The 12,266-nt window shown below is 46.3% G+C and overlaps 1 protein-coding gene across 1 annotated transcript in view; it reads right to left on the bottom strand.

The window, feature by feature from the left end:
- Positions 1-10,327, bottom strand: part of LOC102383718 (LHFPL tetraspan subfamily member 1) — a 31,135-nt gene extending 20,808 nt beyond the window's left edge. The window contains 4 exon segments of the mRNA XM_025210820.1: positions 5,630-5,650; positions 8,662-8,978; positions 8,981-9,079; positions 10,301-10,327. Coding sequence (XP_025066605.1) covers positions 5,630-5,650; positions 8,662-8,978; positions 8,981-9,079; positions 10,301-10,327 — 464 coding nt within the window.
- Between the last annotated feature and the right edge of the window lie 1,939 nt (positions 10,328-12,266).

The following is a 12,266-nucleotide window of genomic DNA, read 5'->3' as shown; positions in this document are numbered from 1 at the left end:
CACAAACATATCTACGGCACCACATACCACATGGCCACGCTCATCTGGACACAGCCCTTGTTGTCTTTCTGAATTCTTGGCAACAGAAGAATCACTCTTATTATTTTTCTGTAGTTAAAACTTGAGTGAAAGCTAAGAGCTAGCATTTCCAAGGGGTGCCTTGAGTCTAATAAGGTTGCAAACCACCCATTGAGAACATGTCTTAATGTGCAGTACTGAATGCAATATCATTTAAATACTATCACTGGCATTGTCCAGACAGACAGCCATAGGAATGTGAAAATGGGGATGCATCAGATCAATTTGCTGCTTTTGCAGAAAAGTCCTATACAAAAATTGCCAGCATTTCTGGAGGAAGCATTAGAGAATGCCAGTGTTCTAAGGGTTAAACAGCAAAACTCACCAGAAATGCAGTGTAACCTCTTAATTTCAGAAGGCGAATGTTACACTGCAGTGGAAAGCAGGAAAAAAAATACCATTTCTACGGCCAGCAGAAGATGCACAGAATTAATATGCGGGTGAAAGTGCCACATCAAGTCTCCTGGGGATATGGCCAGTCCCTCACTGCAGAAGATTAACCTCAGCAAGCTGCTGTTTATCCACCAGTACATGTGTGCACTGTGCAGATGCCTCGCTCTCTGTCCCTGTGGGCAGTAAACAAAGCTGTAAGTAGGGCCGTGCTGGAAGCAAAAGGGAAATAAATGTACCTGAGATCTGGGTCTTAAAGGGCCTGTTTTCTCATGCTATTTGCCATTCTCAAATTGCTCTGACCTGAAAATAATTGTTCTTCGCCCTCCCCAAGACTTATTTTAGTTAATGCACCTGCTGTAGAGAAATATCAGTGCCCAATAGCAAATCAGTTTTTCCACAGACCGTGGCAGGAGCATGTGAATCCATCTTCAAATAGCAGAGTGCTTTCTGCTCCATGTTTGTACAGTGCCCAACATGCTGGGGCTTGAGCCTGACCAGGGCCTCTAATTACTATTGTGTTAAAAACAGCAGCAAGTTCAAGGACACTTAAGAGACAAATCTCATCTCTCCTCCATCCTTGGAAAAATACAAGGTTGAAAAAAGGTTCATAAGGGACATTTACATTGTGATACAGCCTGTAAGGCTGGTACTTTGAGGACTCTTCTCTGTGCTGATGTATGAAATGACTTAAAGTGGGCACTGGACTTGGGTATCACCATTGCTCTGACATCAACCTACCTGCGCAGAGTTTGGACAGAGTAGCTAGCCAGGCATGCTAACCCTCCGAAGGAGAAGAGAGAGGGAGACTGTCATAGTCTTTTATAACTCACTTTCATAACTAAATTGCCATGGAAAGAGTACTGGTAACCTGAAGCCACTTTGGTTCATTGCCATTCACTCTTTGCTTTTGCGTTTATTTTTATTTCAATTTTACTTGTTTTTTCAGTGTTAGTCTTAGAAAATATCACTCATCCTCGTTTTTATCTACTTGCTGCATAATGCCCCATGCCCTGTACCCAACAAAAAGCTACTAAAAATATAGAAACAGAACCATATTTAAGCCATAACCACACAAAGGCTCACACACTGTGGGACTATGAATGAAACACTGGGCGCATCTGCATGAGATGCTTACAGTGGAGTTGTGTGTGCCCCTGGATCGGGGCAGGACTGCTGCTGTGCTGGGTTGCACTCCAGGCGGGTGACAGGGCCTATGGTGGGGCTATGGCCTCCGCTCCAACACCGATCCCACCCCACCCCACTCCACTCCACTGCCCGCCCCAAACTGGGGGCATATGCCCCCCCACTGCCCTGCCGCGGATTGCCCAGCCAGAGCAAGATGGGAGCAAGATGGAGCCGTGTCTTGTCAGGGGATGGGGGCGGGAGGGGAGCAGCTCCCGCCACTGTGCACCGCTTGTCTGGAGGCTGCACTGTGGCCCCATCCCGCACCTGCCCCGCCCCAGCAGGGCAAGTGGCGGGAGATCATAAACCCCACTCCCAGTGCATCCCCAGCCCTGCCCACCCCACCCCGCTTCACACAGATCCGGGAACACATGTGCCCCCTCCCCCATGCCCTTCCAAATGAAGGGCGGGAGCTGCCAGACGAGCGATTTGCCCCAGCCCCTCCCTCACCGTGGGGGCCCTTAATCTGCCCTCCCCATGCTCCTTCCCCCTCCCCTTCCACCACAACAGACTAACCAGTTGGATGCAGCTGTCCTGAGCATCATAAAGGACTCAATCCCCCATTTATAACATTGTTCCTATGGGAAAATTGGTTCCAAGTTATGACGTTTCAACTTAAGACAGTTTTCAGGAACCAATTGCATCGTAAGTGAGGACTGCCTGTAATTAACTCCACCGTAGGTTACTACTGCCCAACACAAGTACTATCCTACAGTGAAGTTATTTACTCCAACGCAATGCACATGTAGACCATGCCCAGAGCTGGCTGGGGTACCAGGCTGCTACAGTGCAAGGCTGCCTGTTGACTAGCCCCACACTGTAACACCCTGGTGCCCCAGCCAGCCCCTCCGCAGCACACTGAGATGGGTTGAAGCAGCCCCCCTACCAGCCCCCCTGCCAGTTGGAGTTGCACCGCCCTGGCTTACCGTGCTACAGTCCTGGACGCATGTGTAAACTCTGTACCTGGAAGCAATAAACTCAGGCACAAATTGCACATGTGTAAATGCACCCACTGTGAGGTTGTGACATATCAGTGTGAACTTTATCCACTGTCCTCTGCTTTCCATACAATTGTCCTATATTTCTCAGAAATACAGGAGATTGTCTAAAATTCCAACCAACAATTATTTCTCCAGATAGGCTTCAGTGGCACAAATAGAAATGAGAATTTATGTAAGCAATGTACAGCAATAACCTTCCTTACTGACAAGCCCTAGCTAGAATGCCAGATACAAATGTTTCCTGAAGTTCTTATGTAAATCATAGGCAGACAAGGTTCTTTGGGTGAATCTGATATCTTTTATTAGACCAACTTAAGTAGTTGGAAAAAAAATTTTAGCAAGCTTTCAGGTTTAAAAATCCTTTGTCAGGCTGAGGAAATCTCTACAATTGGTGTGTGCTCTTCCTGGATGGAATAAATAGTAAAGAAGCCAGAGGCTGGGTTGGTATGCATGCAAGATAGGCAGTCATTGAAGCTCTAAATTGAGGAGTCAGTGGGTGAGAGAGAGGCTGGGTGTGGGGAGAGAAAGGGGATGAATGTAGCAGTTAAATAGTGGAGAGGTACCTGGGTAGTCAGATGTCAGGCAGGTTATACTGTGTTATAAATCCAATGTCTATATTTAGTCCATGATTTTTTGTATCCAGGAGGTTGAAGAAGTGAAGTTCATAGGCTCTTCTCTGAGAAGTGTTGTGTAAGTTTCCTTTGAGGATTAGAACTGAGAGATTGGAGAGAGAGTGGTTTTCTTGTGAGAAACATGCCCCCAAAGGTAATTGGGTATTCTTGTCTTTGATAGATTGCCAGTGTGCATTCATCTGGTGTGCAGTTGTTGCTTGGTTTCTCCTACATATTTTCCATCAGGGCATTTGGTGCATTGGATGAGATACATTACATTTCTGGAGGTGCAGCTGTAAGACGCAGGGGTGATGATGGTTCTGTTGTGGGTTGTGTAGTAATTGTGGGGGTGGAGGAGATGTGTTGGCAGGTTTGGCATTCCTTGTCATGGCATGGTCTGGATCCATTTGGTGTGTTCTGAGCCTGAGGAAGTTTGCTTCTGGTGATGAGGTTAGCAACATTCAGTGCTTGTTTGAAGGCTAGGATGGATGGTTCTGGGAAGATCTCTTTAAGAATAGAGTCTCTTTCTAGTATGGGTTGCAATTGTTTGAGGATTTTCCGTATGGGTTCAAGGGAGGGGTGACATGTCATAACCAGCGGTGTGCAATTCATGGGGGAGTTTTCTTCTGTACTGCAGCAATTCTTCACATGGTATCCAGGTGGCTCTTTCAAACGTGCAATCTATCGCTCTGGAGGAGTGTCCTTGTTGGGTGAAAGCCTTTCTAAGATTAGTGACATGGCAATCCCGGGTTCTCCTCAGTGCAAATTTGGTGGTATCTGAGGGCTTGGCTGTATATCACAGCTTTCTTGGTCTGTTTAGGGTGATTGCTGGTTCTGTGCAGATATGTATGTAGATCATAGCTTGTGTAGTCTGAAATGTAGTGAAATACAGGCTGTAAACAAACTATCTTCTCTACTGTTCTGTGCAGGAATGTGAGGTACCTTAAATACTAGCAAGATGGTAGTAAAACATACTCATGTGTTTCTACATTAGTAAAACTTGAATACAACTCTTGCTGTTGGCTAAAAGTTCTGGGAATGCAGAGTCCGCTCAGCTTTCTCTTGCTATTGCTTTGCCCTGGCAATAGAAAACAGGGCTGCCCAACCAAAGTGGAGTCAAATACAAAATGAAAAATAATCCAACAATATCTTCAAAAGACATATTCATAAAAAATGTCTGCTAACAACCAAAGGAAGCTGAAAATACATGTAATTCTCCTGCAATTCCCATATTTCTCACAAGCTGGACTAGAACATGAGACCATTTAATGCTTGTATTTAAATTAAATAAACTGGGCAAGCTCTTGTATGGTGGGGAATTTCACACACTGTCCAGAATGCAGGCAGGCAACGAACATGCTTCCGGGATAATTCCAAGAGTCTCGGCCTCCAATCAATTTTTCTCCCCAACCTAGAAATGTAATGATTCCAGGAGTAGGGCCTGGAACAGTTGAACAAAAAGGAGAATCATTTCCACTGAACTCAGTGGCTTTGGATTTGGCCCATGCATAGTTTCATAGTTGGTAGGGTCGGAAGGGACCTGAGCAGATCATCAAGTGCCATGGCAGGAAAAAGTACTGGGGTCAAATGACCCCAGCAAGGTGTCTATCTAGCCTCCTTTTGAAGACCCCCAGGGCAGGAGCGAGTACCACTTCCCTTGGAAGTTGGTTCCAGAACCTAGCCACCCTGACTGTGAAGTAGCGCCTCCTGATGTCTAGTCTGAATCTACACTCAGTCAACTAATGGCCGTTATTCCTTGTTACTCCTCGTAGTGCTCGGGGGAACAGGGACTCTCCCATTGCCTGCTGGCCCCCCTTGGCAAGTTTATAGATGGCCACCGGATCCCCTCTTAGCCTTCTCTTGTGGAGGCTGAACAGGTTCAGGTCTCATAGCCTCTCCTTGTAGGGCCTGCCCTGCTGCCCCCTGATCATGCGGGTGGTCCTCCTCTGGACCCTCTTGATGTTGTCCACATCCCTCCTGAAGCACAGTGCCCAGAACTGGATGCAGTACTCCAACTGCGACCTGACCAATGTCATATAGAGGGAGAGGATCACCTCCTTGGACCTGCTCGTGATGCATCTGTTGATGCATGACAAGGTGTGGTTAGCCTTCCTGACTACATCCCCACATTGGTGGCCCATGTTCATCTTGGAGTCTATAATGACTCCAAGATCCTTTTCTGCCTCTGTGCTGATGAGCAGGGAGTTTCCCAGCCTGTAGGTCTGCTGCTGGTTCTTTCTCCCTAGGTGCAGTACCCTGCACTTGTCAGTGTTGAATCCCAAGAATTTCTCCCAGTTATTTCACTCACCCCAAGTCACGCCAGCTGGGAATTGAACTCAGATCTCCCTTGTGTTAGGCAGAAACTCTACCACACAGCCACCAGTGCTAGTAAAAAATATAAAATCTGGGAAGCTTCTTTAACATTAAACAACAGAGTGAAAGCAGTGAGATGCAAGCTTAGACTGGGATATTATGAAAAGCAAAGGATTTTTATGAAATAAAGGATTTTTATTCCACGTGAGAGCCAGTTATAGCAAAAAATAGACAGGGAAAGACATAGTTCCCAGGACTGTTTATGCATTTTATAGTAGACAGAAATTACCCTGGCTGAAGGGCCCAGGACCCAGCTCTTTTCCCCTCCCAAGGCAATGCCATCCTCACTGGGCTTATGGGCTAACAATAGACATTCAAAAAACTAGAGCCTGAACTGATTCAATCTTTGCAGGTTAGTCTAACCTGGCTAGGATAAACCAGTTTCTAAATGTAAAGACATCCCCCCTGGACTAAAAAAAAAGCAGGCACATGCCTGCAGTGGCTCAGGCTAGAAACCTGGGGGGATGCTAGAGCAGCCCTCCCTTCCCTTCCATAGTGCTGAACTGACAGGCACATGGCCAGACCCTGGCAGGATGCTTTAATTAGGGAGGGGTTCCCCCACCCTCCTAACCTTCCCAGCAAGGAATTGATAACACAGCATTTATCACCCAATTAAGAAAGCAACAAAGGGACATTACCAGCTACCTGTTGATTCTGCCTTTGTCCCGTGTGCCACTGCAGGGACCGTAGCCAGCTTGTGGTTTGCTAGCTAATGCTGTGTGTCTGCGTAAGGCAGAGGGAACAGTGGAATCCCTACTTAGCAGGGAGTGATGGGGTGGGAAGCAGGGGGGAGCCAGGCAGATGCCTGCAATCTCTGCCAGAGCTCCAGCAAGGGAGCAGAGGGGAGGTGCCAGCTCTGATGTGGAACAGAGAGCCCCACCCAGCCCAGACAGCATGCCGAGATACTGGGGGAGCCTGATTTAACTTAAACCAGGAAGGGGTCTGAGACAGACATTGCATAAACCAGTTTGACCCAAATCAGTTAAGTCTGATACTACATTCAACCAGGTTTATCTCAAACTGGTTTCAGCCATTATCAACCTGGTTTATGTGCACTGAACATCTGTTCTGTTACAGGTTTAAACCAATTTCTGATCACTTAAACCAGTTTATGTGTAATGTCTGTCCCTAGTCATGGGGTCATTCTTCCTCTTGCTTTCTGTCCTTCAGTGCTCATGAATCCTGCACCCTTAGTTTCAACAGGAGAGACAGTATATGCCCACAACTAAACTGTTCTGCAGGCTAATGGTTGGGGCACTATCCTCAGAAGTGCCAGATGTGGGTTTGAGTGCTCCCAGGTTGAAGAGGGCCTAGAGTTCAGGTTCCTACTTCTTGGGCATGTGCTCAAACCAATAAGCTATTGGGCAACAAATGTGAGGTGCTGCACTATGTACTGAACTCCATGCTCTCTGTGTCAGTCGTGCATTAGGTGTGCTATACAAGCACCTAACACAACCTTTTGGGAGCCAAGGTTTTTCTCAGGCAAGCCACAAATTAGCCCTGCACCCTCCTCAACTGCCACTCCAATCCCCTTCCCCTGCCCAATATGCTGTTCTGCTTTCTGCCCCCTGCCCTCTCTGCCACTGTGCTGTCTGTTCCCTCCGCAGTCTGCCATGTGCCACACACAGAAGCTGCCCATGCCACTTGTGCCTGCATGTCATGGGTTGGCCATCCCTGACCTAAAAGATCATGGACTGAGGCCGAATGTTGATGCTTCCTAGCACTAGTCTGTCTTACAGCAAAGCATAGGCAGGCGTGCTTGATTCTGAATCTCATCAAAGCATGTTCAGTAGCCCAGTCTGGGCGCTTAGGTTCAGGCCAAGATGAAGGCACCTACTGATTCTACACACCTAAGTAGTTGCGTGGCCACTACAGTGGAGTCGATCTGGATTGCTTTTTGTCAGTTAGACCCCTACTTTCTGCCTAAGTCCTATTTTAGACCCCTATGAGCGGACTTTGATGCTGGCTTTAACCAAGTTTTTACCTCAGGGTACAGAAGTCTGACACAGAATCAGGAAATGAATTGAAGTCTTTTATGTATTTGTCCTGTGCTTTAGCCACAAGCCTATCCTACTTCCTTCCCCTTTGTGTACCAGCATGCAGAACACTGCTCTCCTTGTGTTACTGTCTGACATTGCATGGCAGGCTGCCTGATTCTGCAAGGATCTGTTCAAAGCAGTTTGTACTCTGTTGTTGAGGGTGACTTGCCTGCATGGGGGGAAGATCCTGGAGAGAGATGCATCTGTTACAGAGCTCTGGAGGCCAGAAGTCAATTAAAACATTTGCATTTTGGCACCATCCTTGTTATAGCTTCCCTAGGGTTCTTGCCAATAAGCCTAGATCTGCATTTTTTAACAATGTCTCTTTGTTTTGTTGAGTTGGAAGCCCTTCCAAGCAAACACAAGCAGGCTGGCGGGGCAAGTCCATCACATTCTAAGATGTAAAATGAGGAAACTACAAATCTTAACGCCCTTAAAAACGCCACAAATGTAACTCTAGTTCCCAGGCTTTTTCATCCTCTGCTTTGCTAGTTTCAAAAGCTTTTATAGCTAAAATCCTTCTGGATGTAGTTCTGTATCAAAGTTACACAGAGTACCCTCATGTGAGGATGCTTTAGTACGTAGGGGAAAATTTAGGAACCTGGCTTTGAAGCAGTGCCTTCAGCTGAAGTAGATGTACCCAAAAGCCCGAAAGTTGTAGATGTGCCCAAAAGCTTGCAAAGAACAATTTTTCCAACTATTTAGTTGGTCTAAAAAAAGATATCACATTTACCCAAAAAACCGTGTCTGTAGATGCTCCGCATTTTTGCTGCACGACCACACCAGCAAAGGGCCTCACTGGGAAGCAGGTTGCATCTGCTCCATGTGTTCACACATGTCATGTAGCTGCTCATAGCATGGTACTGGGCATATGCATTGGCTCCCTGTTCAGAGTGTACATATGCATGCACACTTGTTGTCCATCAGCAGTCTGAAACGAGTCAAGGAAGTGATATAACATAAGCTACTGACATTACCTCTTACAAACTGAACTGCCCCAAGAAGCACCCCATCATCCAAGCGATGGTCTCTTCCACACATCAACCCAGGATGGCTGCTAATGCCATGAGGAGCAGCATGGCACAGCCAGCCCCTGTCACCACAGTGCAGATCTGCCAAGACAAGCTGGGAATGGCATCAAAACTGGCATACCGCCCATACTCTTCCATCCTCACCAGGCTCCTCTCATGTATCTGGGCAGGGTATGTGCACCAGCACAAGAGGCCAAATGAAACTGGCTTCTCCAGCTGGAAACCAAGGAGCCAGTAGGGCATAAAGTAACTGGCTGAGCTGGCAGAAAGCAGAGGAAAGCTGTGAGAAAGAGGAAAGCCCAGAGCACCCCAACCAATGTTAAACTACTGCCAGTCTTCTCTGGTGACAGCAGGGGCAGCCGGCTTCGTCTCTACAGACCTTAAAGGCAAGGGAGGAAGTCACTGCAGGGACCCATCCTGAGAGAATAGAAATGCTGTGTCTAATTCATCCCCCTGCTTCCAGGGGGCAACAGCTTTCCTAAGGTAACATGATCCTTTCTTTTTTCCCAGACAGTCTTATAAATATTACTGCTGGAGCTAGCAAACTATGACAGGACTGCAGCACCCTTCTTATTTCATTATACTGTATGGTTAGTCCTTATCTGAATGTTGCTCAATCCATGCTCACATCTGTTAAATGATACCAAGAGAAGATCAAGAGAGGTTGGTTTCATATTTGTTCAAGCAGCTGGAAGTTATGGCTTTGCCGTGTCACTAGCTGTTGACCTTGTAAGACGCTCTGACCATGTTAGTGAGCAGTCTGATGGAAGGACAATGCTCAGCTGCAATCTCTGAAAGAGAAAAGTTGCCCAATAAGTGAAGTGTTTGATCAGCTTCACAAAGTAGATTAAACATGTCATTGGTCCAAAGAAATTATGAGTATGTAATGTTACTTAAAGGTCCATTGTGAATGCAATTGTGATATGGCCAACAGTGGGTCTGGCCTTGCCTTTACAGACATAAAAATTGAATTTAAAAGTAAATTAAGGTATTACAAATGGAAGAGTTATCAAAAAAGAATCATTTACTTTATTGTTCTAGTTCAGTGGTGCTCAACCTCCTGCCCTTCACTGCTCCTCTGCTGTCAAATTTCCAGACCTGTAAGGAGCCCATGGGCTGGATTGAATGGTCCCACAGCCAGGTCCAGGGCATTGGGCTGGGCTAACATGCCCATGGACTGACCTTACATGCTGACTCCTCGCTGGATCCAGCCCATGAACCGACTCTACCCATGGGATCTGGCCCCATGCCACTCATCTGGCCCTCAGCCCCATAAGTTTGAGCACCACTGCTTTAGTTTGTTCCCCTCAAGCACATGATGATTTGAGCACAGGCAGTGGTCACCATTTCCCCTGTGTAGCTAGACACTTTCTGTCCTGCTGTAAAGATCCCTCAAAACCTCCATGGGGGTGTAGAAAACTCCTTATAAAGTCAAATGAATAATTATGAATAATTTGTTAAAAATCAGATAATATGATTGAAAAAGGCTTCCCTCAGACCTAGGGCTATTTTTCATATGAGTCAGTGTCACAGTGTGGACAGTGCTTCTTAACTAACATGAGACTTTACAATGCTTATATGTCTCCCAATACCTTAATACCTGAACAAGTCTGAGACATCAGTATCTTCAACCCCACAGACAGGTAGGGAAGTGCTTCGGCCCCCAGGTTATAGATGGAACTGCAGCACTAAGAGTATGTCTATACCTCATCCTCAGTGCATCCCAGGACAGAAAATCCTGACTTTGTCCTCTCCACCCATTCCCACACACATGCCCTAAACCTGGAAACACGTCAGTGAAACCACTCAAGGGGTGTCCCCACCATGGCTACTCTTGAGATCAATGTGTCTGACAGACTGGAGGGTTACTTCCCTAAAGCAGGAGCCAACAGGCAGGGCACACACGGGAACATCCCTGCAGGGACATGGCAAGGACACAATAGAGACAAGAGACTCCCCCATGGTTATACAGGAAGTCTGTGGCAGAACAATGAACTGAACCCAAGTCTCTGGAGCTCCCAACCTGCATCCTAACCACTGGACCATCCTCCCTGGTTTAACAATCCTAGTTGTACGCCAACGCTAGAATGCCTCTATTCTCACATTTCTTTCATCTGAACTCCATGACTGCTGAGTGCATAATTAAAGACAGAGAACCCTTTGAGGACATTTTCAAAATGACAGCCATGCTTTAATAAAAGGATTGCAAACCATTTCAAGCAGATGTTCAAGGCGTTTGATTTATGAAACTTTTTGAGATGTTGGGGGTTTTAATTAAAAATACCATACAACAGGCGCTGTCACTTCTGCTGCTCCTCCCCCGTGACAGTTCTGATTTGGTTGTAAATGTTTCATCAATTACACGTGGGAAGAGGAAGGGGGATGCCAGCATTTCAGTCTGGTGTAGGGTGCTTTTATTTTAATAAAAATATTTAAATTGAGATCTGGAGAAAGTGAACTAAAAACAAGAAGCCAAAGCAGGCCTGTGATGCTTTTGCAGAATCCATTCTCTAATAAGTACGACAGACCTTTCAAACTCATCTTTTGTCCTTCCAAATTATAATGCACACTGGCAAATTTTGGAATGGTCTCTCCATTGCTTCCATAATGAAATACTATTAAAAACAAATTAAATACTATTTTTAAAAAACAGATTAAAAACCAACTCCCCAACTGGAGCAACAAGGTCAGTGAATGCATTTTAATAAGTTTAGCTTGTGGGGTCTGGTAGACTCTGGTTGGTTGGTATGTCTCTAGGTACTTTTTCTTCATTACAGTCGAGCAGTGGTTTTCAACCTGTAGTCCACAGCCCCCTGGGGGGCTGCAGACTATGTTTACAGGGTCCATAAAAGATGACTATGATCAACCAAATATACATGAATACCCACACTTACAATTCAAAAGGGTCCACACATCCACTTGCAATTTCCAAAGGGGTCCGCACTGGCAATCACAAATTTTAGGTGTCTGTAAATGAAAAAAGATTGAAAACCACTGCAGTAAAGAATCTCCTCGTCCCTAAGGGTGAGCAAATTACCTGTAAACAATGTCCATGTGATCAATAGCAGCCACTGGCGGGAGTATTTGAACACTCGTGGCGCACGGGCCAGGTCCCGGAGGACTGGAAAAGGGCCAATGTGGTCCCCATTTTCAAGAAGGGGAGGAAGGAGGACCCAGGCAACTATAGGCCAGTCAGTCTCACCTCCATCCTAGGCAAAGTCTTTGAAAAAATTATCAAGGCTCACATTTCCGAGAGCCCGGCAGGAAAAATTATGCTGAGAGGAAACCAGCACGGGTTCGTAGCAAGTAGATCATGCCTGACTAATCTAGTCTCTTTTTATGACCAGGTTACAAAACACCTGGACGCAGGAGTAGGGGTTGACGTCATTTACTTAGACTTCAGGAAGGCCTTCGATACGGTATCCCACCCCATACTGGTGAACAAGTTAAGAGGCTGTGACTTGGATGACTACACAGTCCAGTGGGTGGTGAATTAGCTAGAGGGTCACACCCAGAGAGTCGTAGCGGATGGGTCGGTCTCGACCTGGAAGGGTGTGG

Source organism: Alligator sinensis, unplaced genomic scaffold (genome assembly GCF_000455745.1).
Source record: "Alligator sinensis unplaced genomic scaffold, ASM45574v1 scaffold521_1, whole genome shotgun sequence".
Classification (NCBI taxonomy): Eukaryota; Metazoa; Chordata; order Crocodylia; family Alligatoridae; genus Alligator; species Alligator sinensis.
Note: the sequence above shows the minus strand (reverse complement) of the source record. Positions and strands in the feature narration are given on the sequence as shown.